At 45.4% G+C, this 22,547-nt stretch overlaps 1 protein-coding gene across 1 annotated transcript; it reads left to right on the top strand.

The window, feature by feature from the left end:
- The first annotated feature begins 116 nt into the window (after positions 1–116).
- Positions 117–14,863, top strand: ZGPAT (zinc finger CCCH-type and G-patch domain containing). Its single transcript, XM_058177931.1, has 7 exons — positions 117–560; positions 1,694–2,430; positions 3,787–3,920; positions 6,881–7,042; positions 10,394–10,525; positions 10,658–11,075; positions 14,284–14,863. The coding sequence occupies exons 2-7, from the start codon at positions 1,823–1,825 to the stop codon at positions 14,420–14,422; spliced, it is 1,593 nt and encodes a 530-aa protein (XP_058033914.1). The 5' UTR covers positions 117–560; positions 1,694–1,822; the 3' UTR covers positions 14,423–14,863.
- The last annotated feature ends 7,684 nt before the right edge of the window (positions 14,864–22,547 follow it).

The raw sequence follows: 22,547 nt of genomic DNA, 5'->3' as shown, positions 1-22,547 counted from the left end.
TTCCGGTCGGCTTCGCCGGCCACCAACCACAGAGAGAGAGAAGGAACACAAGAAGGAGAAGGAACCATTTCCGGTCGGGTTCCCTCGGGCGCGAACCATAGAAGGAGAGGAAGGAAAGGAGAGGGAGGCGGAGCCACTTCCGGTCGGCTTCGCCGGCCACCAACCACAGAGAGAGAGAGAGAGGGAAAACAAGAAGGAGAAGGAACTATTTCCGGTCGGGTTCCCTCTGGCGCGAACCATAGACAAGGAAGGAAAGAAGGAGGGTGGAGAAGCCGCTTCCGGTCGGCTTGAAAGCCTCTGTAATGAGACCGGAAGCGAAGGCGGATCCTGAGAGCCATCATGGCGGTCGTTAGATACTGAGGGGAAAAAGCCGTCCGTCGTTGGGGCGGGGAGGTCGTCCTCGTGAATCGCTTTCCCCTCGCTTGGGTGGCGTGCGCGAGAGCTTTCGCCGGTCTCCAGTCGGACCCCGCCCAGAAGCCCAGGACTTACAACGCTAATCGCCCTCCCTCCTAGTGGACCCATAAGGCTGTGGATGATGGGAGATGCGTCCATTGTCTTGGGTGGGCTTTTTTTACGTCTGAGTTAACTGCAAGCGGAAGAAAAGTTTAGCTTGGAACGAGGCCTCTTCCTATCCGCTCGCAAATCCTTTTTTTTTTTTTTTGGGCTGGGGCTTTTCCTGTTGAATTTCTGCCTGCCTGCCAAGGCAAAAAGCTGCCAGCCCAGAAGAATAAAAGGAAGGAAAAAAAATCATTTTTTTTAATCTCTGCCTGCCCAGAGACTAGCTGGAGTCTTTTCTGCTCCTGTGCCGTTAAATATCAAACTGGAGAAATTAATTGAATAAGAAATATCAACCGCAGAAAATTTTAATCCCTTCATATCAGGAATTATTTCATTGGCTTGTTTCGTAAAAGGCACACCGGTGGCAGCAGAAGGGGGTGGGGGTGAGGGAAACTATAACTTGTTTGCAGTTTTTATCTACAGTACGTGGATTTTCTAACTTGGTTTCCTGACAAAAATGATTTTTTTTTCATTCCAGTGACTTGGTTTTCCTTTGAAATTTTGATCTGTTTTTCCTGCAAAGGCACTCGTTTCCGGAGTCATAAGACGGGGGCACATTTTACTGCAAATTCTGTGCCACTCTAGAAGATAGAATAAATAACTTGGTGCTTTTTTAGATGCTGTCTGCATGATTTTCCAATACAGATAGTCCTCGGTTTACAATCATTCGTTTAGTGGCCGTTCTGAGTTACAGCAGCACTGAAAAAGATGACTTGTGAACAGTTTTCACACTTATGACCGTTGCAGCATCCCCGTGGTCACGTGGGCGCTTGGCAACTGGCGTGTACTTATGACAGTTGCACTGTCCTGGGTCACATGACCCACCCCCACCCACCCCCTTTGTAACCTTCCCATCTGGCTTCTGACGAGCAAAATCAATGGGGGAAGCCAGAGTTGCTTGAACAACCACAGGATTCGTTTAGTAAATGTGGCAAAAGAGGTAAAAATGAGGGCACCTCATTTAGCAACTGCCTTGCTCTGCAGCAGAAATGTTGAGCTTAACTGTGATCGTAAGTTGAGGACTACCTGTAATATTGCTTGGTAACCTACTCAGGTGCCATATTGTATTGAATTGTGAAGGCTTTTCCTGAAAAGTAATATAAACCTACTGACAAACTATCTGCGTTTCTTGCAGTGAGATGAGTAAAAAAAACAGACGCAACCATGAACTGAAGTGCGCGGTCCTTATTGTTGGAGGAATATCGTATTTCTCTGTTGCCGGTTAAATGTGCTGAATTCTCAAAAGAAAAGGAGAGCGGCCACCATGGACGAGGGAAGCTTGGAAACAGCGATTCAGACTTACAGTGCTCAGTTGCAGCAGGTGGACCTGGCTTTGGGAGCTGGGCTGGACCCCACGCAACAGGCCGATCTCATCCAGCTGCAGGCTGATTTAAGGCAGCTGATAGAACTGACCGAAGCCAGCCTCCTGTCTGTGAAAAAAAGCAAACTTTGTTCAATTTTGGGCCCCGAGGCGCTTTCCACCCCTTCATCTACCCATCCTCAACCGAGCGGTGGAGAAGCCGGCCTCCCGAACGCCGATGACGAATATGCTGCTTTTAAAGAAGCCATTGAACAAATAGAGGGAGAGGATGGTCCGTTAAGGACTCAGGAGGACAGAGATGGGATGGGTGATGAAGAGGAAGAGGACGAGGAAGAAGAAGAAGAAGAAATAGCCAGTGGGATGAAAGTGAAAGCTCCTTACTACAGTTCCTGGGGAACCCTGGAGTATCACAATGCTATGATTGTAGGTAGTGATTGTTTGGAAGATGGAGGGCCCGGAGTTAGGGTGCTCTACCTCTACCCAACTCACAAGTCTTTGAAGCCATGTCCCTTTTTCCTGGATGACAAATGTCGATTTAAGGAAAATTGTCGGTAAGTAGATCGACTGGTGAGGGGGCGGGAGGGGGAATACCCTGATAGGTCCAAAAATTACTTCTTTCATTATGCAGGATGTCCTGTGGGCAGAATCTACCTGGTAAGATTGCTCTTTTCCTGCTTGGGGAATCTCTGTATAGGTAGTCCTTGATGAATAGAATAGAATAGAATAGAATAGAATAGAATAGAATAGAATAGAATAGAATAGAATAGAATAGAATAGAATAGAATAGAATAGAATAGAATAGAATAGAATAGAAAATATGGAATAGAGTAGAATAGAATAGAAAATATGGAATAGAGTAGAATAGAAAATATGGAATAGAATAGAATAGAATAGAAAAGAAAATATGGAGTAGAGTAGAATAGAAAATATGGAATAGAGTAGAATAGAATAGAAAATATGGAATAGAGTAGAATAGAAAATATGGAATAGAGCAGAATAGAATAGAATAGAAAATGTGGAATAGAATAGAATAGAATAGAATAGAAGAATAGAATAGAATAGAAAAGAAAAGAAAATATGGAGTAGAGTAGAATAGAAAATATGGAATAGAGTAGAATAGAATAGAAAATATGGAATAGAGTAGAATAGAAAATATGGAATAGAGCAGAATAGAATAGAATAGAATATACGGAATAGATTAGATTAGAATAAAGTAGAATAGAATAGAAAATATGGAATAGAGTAGAATAGAATAGAATAGAATAGAATAGAAAATGTGGAATAGAATAGAATAGAATAGAACAGAACAGAATAGAATAGAATAGAATAGAATTTTTTATTGGCCAAGTGTGATTGGACACACAAGGAATTTGTCTTGTTGCAGATGCTCTCAGTGTACATAAAAGACTTATGACCACAGTGGAGCCCCAAATTTCTTTTGCCAAGCAAAAAAGGGTTGCTAGGTGAATTCTGCTCCATTTTACGTCCTTTCTTGCCACAACTGTTAAGTGAAATCACTGCAGTTGTTAAGTTAGTCACCCGGTTGTTAAGTGAGTCTGGCTTCCCCCATTGATTTTGCTTGTCAGAAGGTCGTAAAAAGTGGTCATATGACTTGGGACGCTACGACCGTCATTATTACGAGTCAATTGCCAAGGGTCCGAATTTTGATTATGGTGCGGGACGCTGCCAATGGCCGTAAGTGCAGCCCAATTGCCCGAGGAAGCGGGGAGTGGACATCCATCAGTTCTTCAAATCTGGGTCAGGTGTGCCGCCAGGGAGGTCCGTCGTAACCTGCCACGGTTGCTACAGAGTCTGGTCGTAGGTCTGAGGACTTCCTGTATAAAGCTACGCCGTTTTGAAACCAAGGCACTTACAATGGACTCTTCCCCTCGTGGTCTTCATGGCAGGTTTTCCCACGGGCAGGTGGTACCCATCGAGGAACTGCGCCCCTTCGAAGAGCCTGACCTCAGTTGTCTAGCTGTGGGGTCAGCCTGTCTGGCGAGGCATCAGGATGGGATCTGGTACGCTGCTAAGATCACAGGTGAGGTCGATTTTCGGCACGCCCCATGGGTTTTTATTTATTTATTTATTTATTTATTTTTATTTATTTGTCACAACAATATATGTAGGTATCATACAAAAGATTATATAGTATATAAACACATACCGTATATACTCGAATATAAGCCGATCTGAGTATAAGCCGAGGTCCCCAATTTTACCCCAAAAAACTGGGGTAAACTGGGGACTCGAGTATAAGCCGAGGGTGGGAAATGAGGCAGCTACCGGTCGGGGAAACCCTCCCTCCCTCAGCCGAGAAGGCTGGCGGCTCCCCCACCCCGCCTTCTCACTGCACCGGCAGGGCTTCCCCGCGCTAATGCAAAAGCCCGCCAAGTTTGCGCCATCCGGTATAATGTGAAAAAAAGAAGAAAAAAAAAAACTCGAGTATAAGCCGTATATACTCGAGTATAAGCCGAGGGGACGTTTTTCAGCACAAAAAACGTGCTGAAAAACTCGGCTTATACTCGAGTATATACGGTATATGAGTAAATATAAGGAGGTATAAGCATATATATATAGGAAGAAGAAAAGAAAAAAAACAATAGGACAGGAACGGTAGGCACGTTTGTGCGCTTATGCACGCCCCTTATGGTCCTCTTAGGAATGGGGTGAGGTCAATAGTAGAAAGTTTTTGGTTAAAGCTTTTAGGATTATGGGAAGAGACCACAGAGTCAGGTAAAGTGTTCCAAGCACTGATGATTCTGTTACAGAAGTCATATTTTCTGCAATCTAGATTAAAGCGGTTGACATTAAGTTTAAATCTATTAGTTGCTCTAGTATTATTGCAATTAAAGCTGAAGTAGTCTTTAACAGGAAGGACATTACAATAGATGATTCTGTGAGTTAAGCTTAGGTCTTGTCGAAGGCGACGGAGTTCCAAGTTTTCTAAGCCTAGGATTTCAAGTCTGGTGGGATAAGGTATTTTGTTGTTTTCAGAGGAATGGAGAACTCTTCTTGTAAAATATTTCTGGACACGTTCAATTGTATTGATGTCAGAGATGTGGTGAGGGTTCCAAACAGGCGAGCTGTATTCTAGAATTGGTCTAGCAAATGTTTTATATGCTCTGGTTGGTAGTGTGGTGTTTTTGGAAAAGAAGCTACACAAGATTAGGTTTACAACTCTTAGAGCCTTTTTTGCTATGTAGTTGCAGTGGGCTTTGGCACTTAGATCATTTGACATGATTTCATGTCATGGGTTCATTGTATGAAGTGTCTTACGTCGTGGCCTGCCAGCTGCCAGTGGAGCTGGTGGGAGACTCGGACGATGAGGAGGTTGGGGAGGAACCTGGGCCAGCTCTGGAGTCTGGGGAAGGCTCTGATGGATGCTCTGCGTCAGACGCAGAGATACAGCCAGGGCCCTCTGACATTTCCCAGCCGCCGGAGAGGCAGCTGCCTTTGGAGGCTGAGAGGAGTGAGGAGGAAGAACAGCTGGGGCCTGTTCCAGATGCATGTATGCGCAGAACAGTTAGGAGAGGAGAACAACGGAGGACAAGGAATCGACTCGGGAAGCAAAGCCCACGTGGACGCTGAATGGCCCCTCCCTGGCTGGGGAATAAATAGAAGGAAAGTGGGAGACAACAGTTTGTATTTCTGAAGATTTTGCTCATTGTGTTTCATGCCACAAAGAAGTTAATTTGCAGCCTTTCGGCTGGGAGCTCAAGGCCTTGAAATTATCTCAAGGAACTGATAAGGTCTGTTACTGCAGTTAGCTCCTCGAAGGACTCTTGCCTGGATTTTTCAGTGGGTGAATGGCATTAATTCCCAGGAGATAAATAAAGAGGGGGTTTTCATGACAAGGAGACTGTTTCTTGCTTCTGCTAAGGCTGGGTCAGAACAACAAAGCTGGCTGAGGAACTCTGGGAGTTGAAGTCCACAAGTCTTAAAGGGACCAAGGTTGGAGACCCCTGCTCTAACCAATGGTAAAAATGTCCCCATATCTTAAAATATTCCTATTCCTCTCTTTCTTTAATTATCAAGGTCAATCTATTCATTTCTGCCCAATCCAATATTTTCTTAATTACTTCCCCCTCTGAAGGGATTTTCTCTGCTTTCCATCTTTGTGCAAATACTCTCCTCACTGCAGTCATTACATGTATCATCAAATATGTGTTTCCTTTCCTAATTTTCTCTGGTAGGATACCCAATAGGAACAGCTCAGATTTCAAATCTATCTGTTGTTATAGCATTTCTTCTAACCATGTCTTAATTTTAATCCAGTAGTTTCTCGCTTCTGAGCATGTCCACCACATATGATAATACGAGCCTGGTGTCTGATGGCATTTCCATCGTTTGGCTGATATATTTTTTTTAATTTCATTTTGTCACAACAGTATACACAAACATCAACATAAGAAAATCAACAAATTATAAAAGAAAAAAAATGTATAAGCAAAAGTATGCAACAACCATGTTAATTTGATATAACGAAAGGGAGCAATAGGACAGGAACGGGAGGCACATTTGTGCTCTTATGCACACCCCTTATTGTCCTCTTAGGAATGGGGTGAGGTCAATAGTGGACAGTTTTTGGTTGACGATTTTGGGATTATGAGTAGAGAGAAAGGTTTATCTCTAAACATTTTGGCCAGTTTTTCAGGTGGCATATAAACATTTTTTATTGGTCCTCCTTATATGCTGTGGAGATTGTTAATTTATAATTCCTTTCCCATAGCTGTTGCTCTATTCTACATTCTGTTCTATCCTATCCTATCCTATCCTATCCTATCCTATCCTATCCTATCCTATCCTATCCTATCCTTCCATTCCATCCCACCCTACCCTACCCTATCATTCTATGCTATGCTATGCTGTGCTATGCTGTGCCATGCCATCTCTTCTGTTTTGTTCTAATTTGAGGACCACCTGTATATATGCCACCTGGGTTATTGATAGAAATAATTAAGACGGAATGTAAGTAATGCGAATAATCTCCTTTCTCAGACATTGACAGCGGTTACTACACAGTGAAGTTTGACTCGCTGCTCCTGAAGGAAGCGGTGGTGGAAGGGGATGGCATAATTCCTCCGCTCCGTAGCGAAGAGACCTCTTCCTCCTCTTCTGAATCCGAAGGCGATGAACTGGATAGCTCTGCGTACGCTAAAGGTAAAAGATTATGGGGCTCCATCTCTGCTTTTCTGACTTTCCCCGCTACCCTGTAGTTACTGCATTTATTTTACTCCTTATCGGCTGCTGGCGTCCTCCAAATCCCCCTTTGGCCACCGTGCAGCTGTTCCTCAATTTACGGCCACGATGGAGTCCAAAATTTCTATCGCTAAGCAAGACATTTGTTCAGCGAGTTTTGCCCCCAGTTGTTATGGGAATCAGAAATAGAGCTGGAAGGGACCTTGGAGGTCTTCTAGTCCAGCCCGCTGCTCCAGCAGTTGTCGTTAAGTTAGCAACACGGTTGTTAAATAAATCTGCCTTCCCCGTGGACTTCGCTTGTCTGGAGGTCACAAAAGGGGATCATGTGAGCCCAAGACACTGCAACCGTCATAAGTACGAGCCACTTGCCAAGCGTCTGAATATTTGGTCAGGTGACCCTGGGGATGCTGCAAGGGCCGTAAGCACGAGAAATGGACATAAGTCACTTTTTTCCAGTGCTGTTGTAGCTTTGAAGGGTCACTAAGCAAATGCTTGTGAATCTTGTACTACTTGTACCTTTCCCATTTTAAGACGGGAAATGAGAAAGTGGCCGAAATCCTAAAATTGCCAAATGAAAGAACCGCGCTAACAAGATGGACTGGTGGATGAATTGTGTCATGTCCCACTCCTCCTCTGACGGCCGGGTCTGGGAAGCTGTATCAAGCGTGGCCACGAAGCCTCTGCAGCTTTGCCAAAGTCCTTTCAGATTTCTCAGGGCAGACAGGAATCCAAGGTTTGACTTCAGCAACCAGATGAGACTTTGCTTGACTCAAGGAATGCCAAAAAGCAGATCCTTTATATAGGCTGTGGGGTGTGGCTCCATGACTCAGCACTTATCCAGGCCTGCCCCTCTCTTCCTTTTGCTGACGTCGCCTCTCCATTCTCCGGAAGTGGGGATCTGTCCACTGTATCTTTTCATCCTCTTGCTCAGCTGCCGGCAATTCTAGCACGTGGCTGGCTTCGTGCTCACACGCTGTAGGGAGGTTTGTTTGCTCAGTCTGTCCGGGCATGGTGCCAGGGCTGGGGGCTGGAGGCATGCCAGGCCATTCTTCTTCACTATCAGTCTCTGGCTCAGATAGCAGGAGATGGGAGGGGCCCGGCTGAGGAGGGCGGGCGAGGCACAACAAATTGTTTGTACAGACCAGGGGTCTCCAACCTTGGCAACTTTAAGCCTGGAGGACTTCAACTCACAGAATTCTGGGATTCTGGGAGAATTCTGGGAGTTGAAGTCCTCCAGGCTTAAAGTTGCCAAGGTTGGAGACCCCTGGTACAGACCGTCCTTGACTTTAGGCTTCAGAGTTAGAATAGCATTACTACTACGGACTACTTTCGTTTCCACACGGAGGCCACTTCTAAACGTCGTGCTTGAAGTGGAAAAGACAGAAACTTTGATTTTGGGTTTTACCTATTAGATCGATACTAATAGCAATAGCACTTAGATTTGTATGCTGCTTTACAGTGCTTTTACAGCCCTCTCTAAGCAGTTTACAGAGCCAGTCTCTTGCCCCCAACAATCTGGGTCCTCATTTTACCCACCTCAGAAAGGCTGGAGAGCTGAGTCCACCTTGAGCCGGTCAGGATCGAACTCCTGGCAGTGGGCAGGGTTAGCCTGCAATACTGCATTTAAATAGATAAATTGTTGTGACTCCAGCCCCTGAACCTGGCCCCATGTCCGAAAGTGACTCAGAGAGTGAGGGGGAAGAACCGGTATGGCTGACCTCGGGAGCACCGATTCCTGTGGCTCGGCTCCAGGAGCCAGAACCAGACCAGTCGGAGGACTTAATGAAACCTTCATCCCCTGATTCCTCCCTTCCCCAGGCTACGCCTTCAGACCCAGCTGATAATAATAATAATCAAGCTTGGCTTGACCCGCGCTTCAGAAGATTAGAGAGGCGGCATCATCAAAAGGAAGGGTGGGGCAGGAGCCCCACCCCACAGGATATATAAGGAGCTTTGGGACTGCTCTCACTCCACGGGAAGCAAAGTTTAGCTGATCCGTTTCAAAAAGAGCTGAAAGTCTTGCCACGTGAGTCATTTGTTTGAACTTTGGCAGGCAGCTGTGATTTCTCTGCCAGGATTGACAAGAGTTGTGAATCCACTGGCTGAAAGCCAACTCGTGGGTCTGAAGTGGGGAAAGAGTCAGAAAATATACTGTAGATAGATTAGAGGGAGGGAGGGAGGGAGGGAGGGAGAGAGAGAGAGAGAGGGAACGAACACAATAGCAATAGCATTGAGACTTATATCCTGCTTCACAGTGCTTTACAGCCTTCTCTAAGCAGTTTACAGCAGGGCGGATAAAACCCAGGGTTTTGATTTTTTTAAAAAAACAATTTTAAAAAAGGGATTTTTTTTATTTAAATCAGATTTTTTTTTGATTTTTATCAAATTTATTTTAATAAAATGCTTTTGGAGTAAAATCTAGCTAACGATAGTTTTCTATTTAAGATACATTAATAATTGAGTTTATTACATGAATAAGTGTAACTTGTATAAATAAATACAGGTAGCCCTCAATTTTACAGTCATTCGTTTAGTGACCTTTTTGAAGTTACGCCGACACTGGAAAAAGTTGAGTTATGACTGTTTTTCACACACCCGTCATGGAATCGCCATGGTCATGTGATCAGAATTGGGCCGCCTGGCAACGCATGTGTTTATGATAGTCGCACTGCGGAAGCTTAATGACCACATTTCACTTGAAAACTGCTTAACAACCGTGACCAAAAAAGGTCATACAATTGGGCATGACTCACTTAACAATAGAAATTCTGGTGTCAACTGTGGTCAGATCCAATTGTTTTTCGCAACCTTTAAGATGGCTGGACTTCAACTCCCAGAATTCCCCAGCCAGCTTTGCTTTAAGATGGATGGACTTCAACTCCCAGAATTCCCCAGCTAGCTTTGCTTTAAGATGGATGGACTTCAGCTCCCAGAATTCCCCAGCCAGCTTTGCTTTCAGATGGGTGGACTTCAACTCCCAGAATTCCCCAGCCAGCTTTGCTTTAAGATGGATGGACTTCAGCTCCCAGAATTCCCCAGCCAGCTTTGCTTTCATTTGGGTGGACTTCAACTCCCAGAATTCCCCAGCTAGCTTTGCTTTAAGATGGATGGACTTCAGCTCCCAGAATTCCCCAGCTAGCTTTGCTTTAAGATGGATGGACTTCAGCTCCCAGAATTCCCCAGCCAGCTTTGCTTTAAGATAGATGGACTTCAGCTCCCAGAATTCCCCAGCCAGCTTTGCTTTCAGATGGGTGGACTTCAACTCCCAGAATTCTGCTTTCTTCCTCTAATCTCTCTCCCTCCTGTCTCCAGTCATTGACGGCAGCATTCCGGAGAACGGGGAAGGGACATCTACCGGTCTTTCGTCCTTCGGCAGCTGGGAAGCCCATACCCGTGGCATAGGCTCTAAACTTATGGCCCAGATGGGTTACGAGCTCGGTAAAGGTAAGTGTGGGTCCAGTGGGGGGAGGGAATGAGGTGTTCACCCCCAAGGAGGCCCTGCTGTCCTCCAATGGATGCCCCAACTGGGAGTCTTCTTGTACACAATGCACACCTGTCTGCCTCTTTCCCTTGCAGGCCTGGGCAAAAATTCAGAGGGTCGGATCGAGCCAATATTAGCCGTCGTGCTCCCCAAGGGGAAATCACTGGACCAGTGCGCGGAGATCTTGCAGAAGAAGAGGGAGGGGAAGCTGGATCCATCCAAGCCCAGGAAACGGAGGGCGAAAGGCAAGAACGCGGCCCGCGTCCGGCAGCCGACGCCGAAACGCCGAAACGTGTTTGATTTTCTGAACGAGAAGCTGCAGAGCCAGGATTCTGGGGGGCAGCCGGGAGGGGCGCTCCCCCCACTGGAGAGGAGCAGCAAAGAGATCTACCATGCCAGCAAGACCACCAAGAAGGCCCTGAACGTCCGCCTCTTCCAGACCGTGGAAAAAATCGAGCAGACTCAGAGGGACATCCGAGGGATCCGCGAGGCCTTGGCACGCAACGTCGGGCGGTAAGGAGAGCGCCTGGTCGGCGGGAGAGGGATTGTTCGGATGATCTTCTCCGCTGATCCTGGCGGGGTGGTAGAAATTAATACCCATCTCTCAGGTCTTCCCGCGTAGGTTAGGCAAGCGTGCAGGGACCTGCTCTCGGTAGGACAGCTGGCGGTAGTTGCCATGGATGTCCTTGCCTTTAAGAAAAAGGCCTTTATAGCCAGGTCAGACCAAGTGTTGTGACTGAGGCCCAAGTACTGATTACCAGACACAATTCAGTCCTGAACAAACTTATTTTATTAGAACAGCTGAGAATGAATGAATTCTTAGTCCAAATTAAATCCAAAACAAATTCTTTATAAACAGTCCTTTGGCCTTATCACCAACCTTTGTTGTCTTTGGCAATCTGCCAAAGGCTTTTCTTGTCAAAAAAAAACCCTAAAGTTCAAGTGACTCTTTTCTGTTTCCCCCTCCCACCACTCCCCACAAAAAGTCAGTCAAAGGCCTTTTCCCAATTTATTTACATTTGGCTGAATTCCTTCTGGCACAGAGATGTCTCCCCACACACCTGCCAAAATCCCTGGAGATAACCAGAAAATTATAGATAAAGCACGATTCACTCACAAACAGATTCTTCTATCCATGACACAGTTTGCCCGTGCAAATTCATTGCTTTGTCCAAGACAAAAAGCCAGGAAGTTCCACCTCCTGCTTTATAGCCCCTGTGGGTGTCACTCCATGCCTCATCATTCTTTGACTTTGTCCCAACGCCTCCTCTGCTGCGCGCGCCGGTCACGTCTGCGCAGTCTTGCATCAAGCCAAGTTTGTTCTTGGGGCGTTGCCAAATCAGAAGAAGGCCCTGGGGAATCAGGCCTTGCCAGACCCTCCTTCTCCTCCTGGGTGGGTGCCAGGGAGGGAGAAGGCCCAGGGGAAGCAGGTCTTGCCAGTTCCTCTTCCTCACTTTCTGAATCCTCCTCCTCCAGGAGTCCGAGTCCGAGAACCTGGGTCACAACAGACTCTGACAAGAAGCAATGGAATCAATGTTGCTTTTCTACAAAGAACCCAATGGCTCATTGCTGGTCTTTTAAGCCTTATGGGAGGGGCCAATCATCTCCTGGCCTTACTCCCGAGTCGTCCTTTTTGCTTGAGCTGCTCTTGCCTTCTGACAGCTCTGCACATGTGTGCACTAGGCTCCTCCTGTTCCTCTACCTCTCTGCTGTCCGCCTCTGAAGGCTCCGGAGTCCGCACATCGCTCCCAGATGGCCCTGGCCCCAGCTGTGCCGCCGACGCAGAGCCCTCTTCCGGGCCTTCCCCTGACTCCAGCACTGACCCATTGTCCTCCCCAGCCTCCTCACTATCCGACTCCGCTGCCAGCTCCGTAGGCTGCTGGCGGACCACAACCCCAAGGTCCAGAGGTTGGGTTTCCCCAACCTGCAGGCTCTGGTTGTGGCTCACTCAGATGAAGGTTTTATGTCAGTCAGCCAGTTGTGGAGCTCCAGCTCTATTGGATTCGTTCGTGATTTGGTATATTGTGCAAGCTGAATTTGGACAGTAGGCAGTGGTGGGATTCAAATAATTTAACAACCGGTTCTCTGCCCTATTGACCGGCTGGATGGGTGTGGCCATGGTAGGCGTGGCCAAGGGGTGTGTGACAGGCAGCACTCAGCCTCCTGCAAACCCCTGAGAGGAAAAACAGGTTGCCGGGGGAGGACGCGCCACCCCCGTGCCCCATTTCAGGCCTATGAGGCCTCCCTGCACTTATCTGGAAGCCAAAATAGGGAGGATGGGGAGGGGCTGGAAGGGGAGGGGCCAGCCAGCAATTTAACTACCGGTTCATCCGAACCGGCTGGATCCCACCACTGTCAATAGGTTGTGTGAAATGAAGGGAGGGAGGAAGAAGTTTGATGAAGGAAGAGAGGATAATAAGAGGAGGGAAGGAAGAGAGGAAGAAAGGATTGGGCGGGAGGGTGGAAGGAAAGGGAAGGAATACAGGAAGAAAGGAGGGTTGGGAGGGAGGAAGGAAAGAAATGATGGGGATTGCAGCCAAGAAATTAAAAGACGCTTGCTCCTGGGGAAGAAAGCTATGGCAAATCTAGACAGCGTACTAAAAAGCAGAGACATCACCCTGCAACAAAAGTGCGTATAGTCAAAGCTATGGTTTTCCCAGTTGCAATATATGGCTGTGAAGGCTGGACCATAAGAAAGGCTGAACGCCAAAGAATCGAGGCCTTTGAACTCTGGTGCTGGAGAAGACTCCTGCGAGTCCCTTGGACTGCAAGGCAAACAAACAAGTCAGTCCTAGAGGAAATCAACCCTGACTGCTCTTTAGATGGCCAGATCCTGAAGGAAAACTGAAATACTTTGGCTACCTAATGAGAAGGAAGGACTCACTGGAGAAGAGCCTAATGCTGGGAAAGATGGAGGGCAAAAGAAGAAGGGGACGACAGAGAACGAGGTGGCTGGATGGAGTCACTGAAGCTGTAGGCATGAGTTTAAATGGACTCCAGAGGATGGTAGAGGACAGGAAAGCCTGGAGGAATGTTGTCCAAGGGGTCGGGATGGGTCGGACACGACTTCGCAACTAACAACAACAACAAAGGAAAGGAAAGGAAAGAGGAAGGGAAGGGCAAAAGAACATGGGGGATTTTCCCAATTTTGTGGGGACCATAACCAGCATTTGCTCCTTTGTGGGTATCAATTCAGGGCCACCAATTCAGGCTTGCCAGCTCATGGCTACACAGCTGTGGGTCTGACCACACACTGATGGCAGAAAGAGTCAGAAAAAAGGCAGCTCCCCTTTTTTGCGGGGAGCGAGGGGGGCTTGCCTGTTCTTGACTTTCCCCTAGTTGAGGTTGCTCCTCAGAGAAGATTCGTACCCCTCTGAATTTGTTCTTCGCCTTCCCCAACGCATTGTTAAGCGAATAAAGCGGTCATTAAGGGAATCCGTGCCATTTTGCCCGAACCTGTAAATTAAGTTCCAGTTTTGGGGCATAACCATCGTAAAACGTGACCAGGTGACCATAGGATGCTGCAAAACCCCATAAATGCAGCTGTATTGCCAGGCAGCCGAAGTTCGGTCAGAACTTTGAAGCCAAGTTGTAAGTCCTCTTTTCTTCGGTCAGTCCTACGTTGGAACAATTGCAAAGCGGCCGGTCGTAACTCGAGGGCTACCTGTCCCGCTCCTGATCTCTCTCTCTCTCTCCCTCTCTCTCTCTTGACGATTTGTAGGCACACCGTCGCCACCGCGAAGCTGGAAGAGAAGCTCGCGGGAGCCCACCAGAAACTGGGCGAGCTGCGGGCTTTGGAGGCGAGTCTTCAACAGGAGCAGAAGAAAGCCGACACGCACAAAAAAATGACCGAGTTCTAGGTTTTCCCCCCGTGTTGAAAAAAAAAAAGGATATTTCAATTTCAGGATGGGCTGCAGAGGAGCGTCGTTCTCTCCCGTTGGACAAGTGGGCTGGATTTGAACTGGTAGCTTCAGAGAAAACCTCCCCCCCAAATATCCACAGCAGATTCAGGACTGATCTGATTAAGGAAGGTTTTCTGTGGCGACAGCTGTACGACCTGTGGACTTCAACTCCCAGAATTCATGAACCAGCGGAATGCTGGGAGTTGAAGATCCACAGGCCCAGTCCTGTGTTATGTCCTGCCCATCTCTTTGGTACTTGGTTCCTCCAGGACATCTCTATGGTTCCTTGGGGACTTATGGTCTTTTTTCTCCCCCTCTTAGCAGACAGGAGCACTACTATGGTGAACGGAGAAAAATAAAATGAGAAAAACTCTTTATTATTAATTTTTTTGTACTAGCATTAATCTGTTTGACCAGCAGGAGGCGCAACAATATCCTTGCACAAAGCAGTCCTTGGGTTTCATGGCTTTTCAGGCTGGCAGAACGCAAAATGCCCACCCTTTTCACAGGGGCCATGCCTCTTCCGGTTCTTTTATTTATTTGTTTACATCCTGCCTTTATTGTTTTTTACAAATAAGGCAGCAAAAAGTATCCAACGCACGCCTTTCTCTTCCTTTTCCCCCACAACGATCCTGTGCGGTAGGTTGGGCTGAGAGAAATGAGTGGCCCACAGTCACCCAACCGGCTTTCATTGTGAAGACGGGACTAGAACTCACTGTCTCCTGGTGATTGGCCCAAAGTCACCTAACTGGCTTTCATGTCTAAGGCGGGACTAGAACTCACTGTCTCCTGGTGATTGGCCAAAGTCACCCAGCCGGCTTTCATGTCTAAGGCGGGACTAGAACTCACCGTCTCCTGGTGATTGGCCCAAAGTCACCCAGCCGGCTTTCATGTCTAAGGCGGGACTAGAACTTTTTTATTATTATTATTATTATTATTATTTATTAGATTTCTATACCGCCCTTCTCCCGAAGGACTCAGGGCGGTGTACAGCCAAAGTAAAAGCAAATAATACAATATACAATTAAAACGAAATTAAAAAACTTATTACACAATTGGCCGAAAACTTTAAAACATTCTGTCTCCTGGTGATTGGCCAAAGTCACCCAGTCAGCTTTCATGTCTAAGGCGGAACTAGAACTCACCGTCTCCTGGTGATTGGTCCAAAGTCACCCAACCGGCTTTCATTGTGAAGGCGGGACTAGAATTCAATGTCTCCTGGTGATTGGCCCAAAGTCACCCAGCCGACTTTCCTTGCGAAGGCGACTAGAACTCACTGTCTCCTGGTGATTGGCCCAAAGTCACCCAGCCGGCTTTCATGCCTAAGGAGGGACTAGAACTCACCGTCTCCTGGTGATTGGTCCAAAGTCATCCAGCTGGCTTTCATGCCTAAAGCGGGATTAGAACTCACCATCTGTTCCTTTCTAGCCTGGTTCTAGACCAAACTAACTCCACCAATTCTTCTATGTCTAGTCCTGGCCATTCGAAAGCTGTTCATTCCAGCTACAGGCAATCCTTGGCATATGACCTTAATAAAGCCTACCCCTTTTGGTCATAAGTTGGGACATTTGTAAAACGAGTAAGCCACATGACCCAGCCAGTCGTTAAGCAAAGGCCATGATGAGAAAGTGACCACTGCAGTCATTAAATAAAAGCTACGGTCGTAAAGCAAACCTCTTATTTACTATGGGCCAGGTTTGCAGAAAGCCAGAAATAAATCCCGTTTTTTTCATAAATATGCCATCAAACATGGTTCCATGTGGGTTGGTTGTAACATTGTGTGATTCTGAGGGTTTTTTTGGAACTGGGGCGTCTGACATAATTTCAAACCGTTGCTAAGCAACTGGTCATAAATTGACTTATCTGTAGTCCGAAAAATCTCAGAGACAGAAGTGAGTAACTGGAATGGCAAAAAACATCTTCGGACACTTTAAACCAGGAAGGAGAGTCCAACCTTGGCTACTTTAAGACCTGTGAACATCAGCTCCCAGAATTCCCCAGCCAGCCACCCAGGGAATTCTGGGAGTTGGAGGTCCCCGGTTGGACACCCTTGCCCTTAAAACCATCTCTCTAACCTAAAAAAAAAATAATCAAATTCAGCCTTGCTAAAAATTCAAATATTAACCTTCTTGGGTTGATTTAACGATCAGTGGCTCAGACTGATAAGACAGTCTGTTATTAACAGCAGCTGCTTGCAATTACTGCAGGTTCAAGTCCCACCAGGCCCAAGGTTGACTCAGCCTTCCATCCTTTATAAGGTAGGTAAAATGAGGACCTAGATTGTTGGGGGCAATAAGTTGACTCTGTATATACAAATAGGATGAAGACTATTGCTAACATAGTGTAAGCCGCCCTGAGTCTTCGGAGAAGGGCAGGATATAAATGCAAATAAAAAAAAAAATCATTGAGAGGCTGGGATTTTTAAATTCCACACGACCACTAAGGATCCGTGGCTTGTGTGCTTTGCCCAGTCTAAAATTGCCGGAGGAGAGTTGCCAGCAGCTTGGCAACTGGAATTGACTGGGCATGGAAAAGAAACGACCGAATCTACGGAGATTCTCAGTCATCCAGGTTATGGTTATCCCAAAGGTGCTCTTTGAAGTGAAATGGAAGACATTTCACTTCTCATCCAAGAAGCTTCTTCGGTTCTGACTGAACGGTGGAGGATGGAAAGATTTATATGCCTTGTAGTCATCTGGCCGTTAGTACTCTTTCTAAGAATCATTGTTGAGACCACTTGGAGGTTGCAGGATTTGAGTTTGGCTAGTCTAGAGAAAAGAAGGGCTAGAGGTGACATTAGATTTTCAACTGTTAAGATTAACAGTTGGAAGGGACCTTGTAGGTCATCTAGTCCAACCCCCCTCCACCCAAGCAGGAGACCCTATACCATTTCTGACAGATGGCAGTCCAATCTCTTCTTGAAAGCCTCCAGTGATGAAGCTCCCACAACTTCCGAAGGTAACTTCTGTTCCATGGGTGGATTGCTCTCTCTGTCAGAAAATTTCTCCTTATTTCCAGGTTGAATCTCTCTCCTTGTTCAGTTTCCATCCATTCATCCTTATCTGGCCTTCAGGTGCTTTGGAAAATAGCTGGACCCACTCCTCTCTGTGGCAGCCCTTCAAATATTGGAAGACGGCTATCCTGTCTCCCCTGGTCCTTCTCTTCACTAGACCAGCCATGCCCAGTTCCTGCAACCGTTCATCATATGTTCTAGCCTCCAGTCCCCTCATCATCCTGGTTGCTCTCCTCTGCACTTTTTCTAGAGTCTCAACATCTTTTTATTTTTTATTTTTATTGAAAGAGTTTTAAAAAACAAAAACATTTTTCCCCCTTTTTCCCCCCTCCCTCCCAAAAAACCCCCTTCCCCCCTCCCTCTCCCCCCCCCGGCTTCCCGGGTCAATCACAAGGTATTGTTATACATAAACCAAACATAGAATAAAATTTTCCCTTCCAATCCAAATAACCACATCCAAAGCTTTTCATCTCCCAACCCCCTCCCCATTACATAAAATAACTTTCTAATTATTCAAAGGCAATCTGATATTTCTTAATCTGATATCTGTTTTGTAGATAATCAATCCATTTTTTCCATTCAATTAAATATCTTTCCTGCGTATTGTCTTTTAAAAAAGCTGAGATTTTAGCCATCTCAGCCAAATTAATAACTTTCAGTATCCATTCTTCTATTGTAGGTACCTCTTCTTTCTTCCAGTATTGTCCAATCAACAGTCTTGCTGCTGTTATTAAATTCAGAATCAATTTAGTCTCAATCCCTGTACAATCCGTTATAATTCCCAAAAGGAAAAATTGTGGCAGGAACTTTATCTTCTTCTTCAGTACATTTTGAATAATCCACCAAATTCTTATCCAAAAGGCCTTAATTTTCTTGCAAGTCCACCAAATATGAAAATATGTAGCGTCATGACAGTCACACCTCCAACATTTCGCTTGGATATTAGGATACATACATGATAATTTTTTGGGATCTAAGTGCCATCTATAAAACATATTATAAAAATTTTCCCTTAAATTCTGTGCTTGTTAGTCTCAACATCTTTTTGATAGTGTGTTCACCAGTGTTTGAGAGGTGGTCACACAGAAGAGGGAGTGGACCTATTATCCAACGCACCAGAGGGCAGGACAAGAAACGATGGATAGAAACTAATTAAAGAGAGAAGCAACTTGGAACTGAGGAGAAAAAATTCCTAGCAGGACAATTAACCAGTGGAACAGCTTGCCACCAGAAGTTGTGGGTGCTTCGTTACTGGAAGTTTTTAAAAAGAGATTGGACCGTCGCTTGTCAGAAATGGTATAGGGTCTCTTGCTTGAGCCGGGGGCTGGACTAGAAGACCTCCAAGGTCCCTTCCAACTCTGTTCTATTCTGTTATAGAGTGCAAATGGATGTGAGACCTTCTTGGAACTGCTGAAAGGACTGTTTGACCCCTCATTCAAACCAGCAGTCCTCTCTGTCCACCATGACGTCAAACAGGCCATTTACATTAAGATTTAACAGCCCTCTCTCAACAGAATAGAATGGAAGAGAAGAGAAGAGAAGAGAAGAGAAGAGAAGAGAAGAGAAGAGAAGAGAATAAGTGGAACGACTTGCCTGCAGAAGTTGTGAATGCTCCAACACTGGAAATTTTTAAGAAAATGTTGGATAACCATCTGTCTGAGATGGTGTAGGGTTTCCTGCCTGGGCAGGGGGTTGGACTAGAAGGCCTCCAAGGTCCCTTCCAACTCTGTTGTTATTAGAATAGAATAGAATAGAATAGAATAGAATAGAATAGAATAGAATAGAATAGAATAGAATAGAATAGAATAGAATAGAAAATATGGAATAGAATAGAATAGAATAGAATAGAAAATATGGAATAGAATAGAATAGAATAGAATAGGAAAAATAGAATAGAATAGAATAGAATAGAAAATATGTAGAATGAATAGAATAGAATAGAATGGAATGGAATGGAATAGAATAGAAAATATAAGAATAGAATAGAATAGAATAGAATAGAATAGAATAGAATAGAATAGAATAGAATAGAATAGGAGTGGAGTAGAATAGAATAGAATAGAATAGAATAGAATAGAAAATATGGAATAGAATAGAATAGAATAGAATAGAATAGAATAGAATAGAATAGAATAGAAGGGTATAGTGGAGTGGAGTGGAATGGAATGGAATGGAATGGAATGGAATGGAATGGAATGGAATGGAATGGAATGGAACGGAACGGAACGGAACAGAACAGAACAGAACAACAGAACAGAACAGAATAGAAAATATGGAATAAAATAAATAGACTAGACTAGACTAGACTAGACTAGACTAGAATAGAATAGAATAGAATAGAATAGAATAGAATAGAATAGAATAGAATAGAATAGAAAATATGGAATAGAATAGAAAATAGAACAGAACAGTGTTGAAAGGGTCCTTGGAGGCCTTCTAGTCCAACCCCCTGCTCAGGCAGGAAACCCTACACCATTTCAGACAAATGGTTATCCAATCTCAACTCCCAGTGTTAGAGAATTCACCAACTGCTGGAGGCAAGTTGTTCCAGTGATTATTTGAAAAAGGGATGGGGGAAATAGGACACCACTTCTCCCCTGTCTACAACACCGTTCTTTTGGCAGTTGCAAGAAGATTCAGGTGATCGGGGGCCCAGATAAACCAAGTGGCCTCAATGACTCTCAGAGAGAGAACTAATGACCAGAAGACTGTAAAGAATATAGAGTAAATCCTTCCATCCTCCACCATTCAGTCAGAACGGAAGAAGCTTCTTGGAGGGGAAGCGCAATGTCTTCTAGCAAAACAAAGTCCGGTTGCCTTTCGAAAAAAAGCAAAAATAGCACCTTTTGAGAAAACAACCCTTGTTTTTTCCTTAAGACTCAGCCAGGGGCAATGACTGCAAGTAAACAAGCTGCTAGACCTCAGCGAGAGAATCTGCAGCCTGTTCCCGGCGAGCACACCAAGAGCAGTGCTGAAGTCATGGGACCACAATAACTCCGTTTATCGCTGCCGTTTCCTGTGCACATTTTCTCGCGCATCCCCCGAAGTGGAAAAAAAATGAGCTCGCTATGGTTTCCCTTCCCTTCCCCCCACCTTTAATCTTTGTAAGCGGTTTTTGCAAATTCATTTGCAAAATTAGAAGACAGCTTTTCTTCTTGTAAAATGCAGTTTTTCTTCGCTATTCTAATCCCCCAAATTGGGAAGTTTCTCGTTTCGGATCTTAATAATGCCCCCTTTATATCTGCAAACCTTTCCATTGCCCTCCTTTTATTATATATACATTGGCAATATAGAAAGTACAAGACCCATCAACGATCAGATGCTGAGGGAAGTAGCTGGGAACACAGCTAAGTCCTCGACTTACGACTGTTCGTTTAGTGACCAAAGTTACAACGGCACTGACAAAAAGTGAATTATCACAGTTTTCCACATTTAGGACCGTTGCCGCATCCCCGTGGACACACGATCAAAATTCAGACGCTTGGCAACTGGCTCGTACTTATGAGTACTTACTTTTAGGCAAGGAAAACAAAATGCACAGGTATGATAAATGTAGTACCTTGCTCAATAGTAGTAACTGTGAGAGGGATTTTGGAGTCCTAGTGGACAACCATTTAGATATGAGCCAGCAGTGTGCAGTAGCTGCCAAAAAAGCCAACACAGTTCTGGGCTGCATAAACAGAGGGATAGAATCAAGATCACGTGAAGGGTTAATACCACTTTCTAATGCCTTGGTAAGGCCACACTTGGAATCCTGCATTCAGTTTTGGTCACCACGATGTAAAAAAGATGTGGAGACTCTAGAAAGAGTGCAGAGAAGAGCAACAAAGATGATTAGGGGACTGGAGGCTAAAACATATGAAAAAGAGTTGCAGGAACTGGGTATGTCTGATTTAATGAAAAGAAGGGGAGACATGACAGCAGTCTTCCAATATCTCAGGGGTTGCCACAAGGAAGAGGGAGTCGGGCTGTTCTCCAGAGCACCTGAGGGTAGAACAAGAAGCAATGGGTGGAAACTGATCAAAGAAAGAAGCAACTTAGAACTAAGGAGGAATTTCCTGACAGTTGGAACAATTAATAAGCGGAACGACTTGCCTGCAGAAGTTGTGAATGCTCCAACACTGGAAATTTTTAAGAAAATGTTGGATAACCATCTGACTGAGATGGTGTAGGGTTTCCTGCCTGAGCAGGGGTTGAACTAGAAGACCTCCAAGGTCCCTTCTAACTTTGCTTAACTATTAATGATCATTGTTGCTGTGTCCTTGGGGTCACGCGATCCCCTTTTGCGACCTTCTGACGAGCCAAGTCAATGGGGAAGCAAGATTCACTTAACAACCAGGTAACTAATTTTAACAATTGCAGCGATTCATTTAACAAACGTGGTGAGAAAAAGTCACCACAAAATGGGCCAAAACGTAAACTGTCTCGCTTAGCAGTGGAAATTTCAGGCTCAATCGCGGTCGTAAGTCGAGGACTACCCGTGATTGGCTCTTAAGGATGTTTTGCTAAATGACTTTTCTGTTTACAAATTGGGTTTCTTACAAGAGTTGTAGTCCTCGACTTACGACCACAGCTGGCATGGGTCCCACCTGGCTTGGGTTTCACTGGGCAGGATGAGAATCCATCCATAGTCAGGAACATCCATTCCTTTCTCCCAGTCTTTCTCTCTGCCCTTCATTTTTTTTTTTTATTTGCATTTATATCCCGCCCTTCTCCGAAGACTCAGGGCGGCTTACATTGTGTTAAGCAATAGTCTTCCTCCATTTGTATATTTATATACAAAGTCAACTTATTGCCCCCAACAATCTGGGTCCTCATTTTACCTACCTTATAAAGGATGGAAGGCTGAGTCAATGGGGGCTTGAACCTGCGAGTAATTGCAAGCAGCTGCTGATAATAACAGACTGTCTTAGTCTGTTGAGCCACAGAGGCCCATGAACTAGTGCCCCAAGCAAGCCAATCAGCTTTGCTGGCTGAGGGATTCTGAAAGTTGAAGTCCACAAGTCTTAAAGTTTGCCAAGGTTGGAGACCCCTGCCCCAAGGTACAGGTAGTCCTCGACTTATAACAGT

Source organism: Ahaetulla prasina, chromosome 3 (genome assembly GCF_028640845.1).
Source record: "Ahaetulla prasina isolate Xishuangbanna chromosome 3, ASM2864084v1, whole genome shotgun sequence".
NCBI classification, from domain to species: Eukaryota; Metazoa; Chordata; class Lepidosauria; order Squamata; family Colubridae; genus Ahaetulla; species Ahaetulla prasina.
The sequence above is the reverse complement of the archived record's forward strand: the minus strand, read 5'-3'. Positions and strand labels throughout refer to the sequence as shown.

Coding starts and splice junctions, on each gene's coding strand:
- ZGPAT (XM_058177931.1), top strand. CDS start 1,823: ATGGACGAGGGAAGCTTGGAAACAGCGATTCAGACTTACAGTGCTCAG. Junction 10,526..10,657: donor GGGTTACGAGCTCGGTAAAG/GTAAGTGTGGGT, acceptor TTTCCCTTGCAG/GCCTGGGCAAAAATTCAGAG. Junction 11,076..14,283: donor TTGGCACGCAACGTCGGGCG/GTAAGGAGAGCG, acceptor GACGATTTGTAG/GCACACCGTCGCCACCGCGA.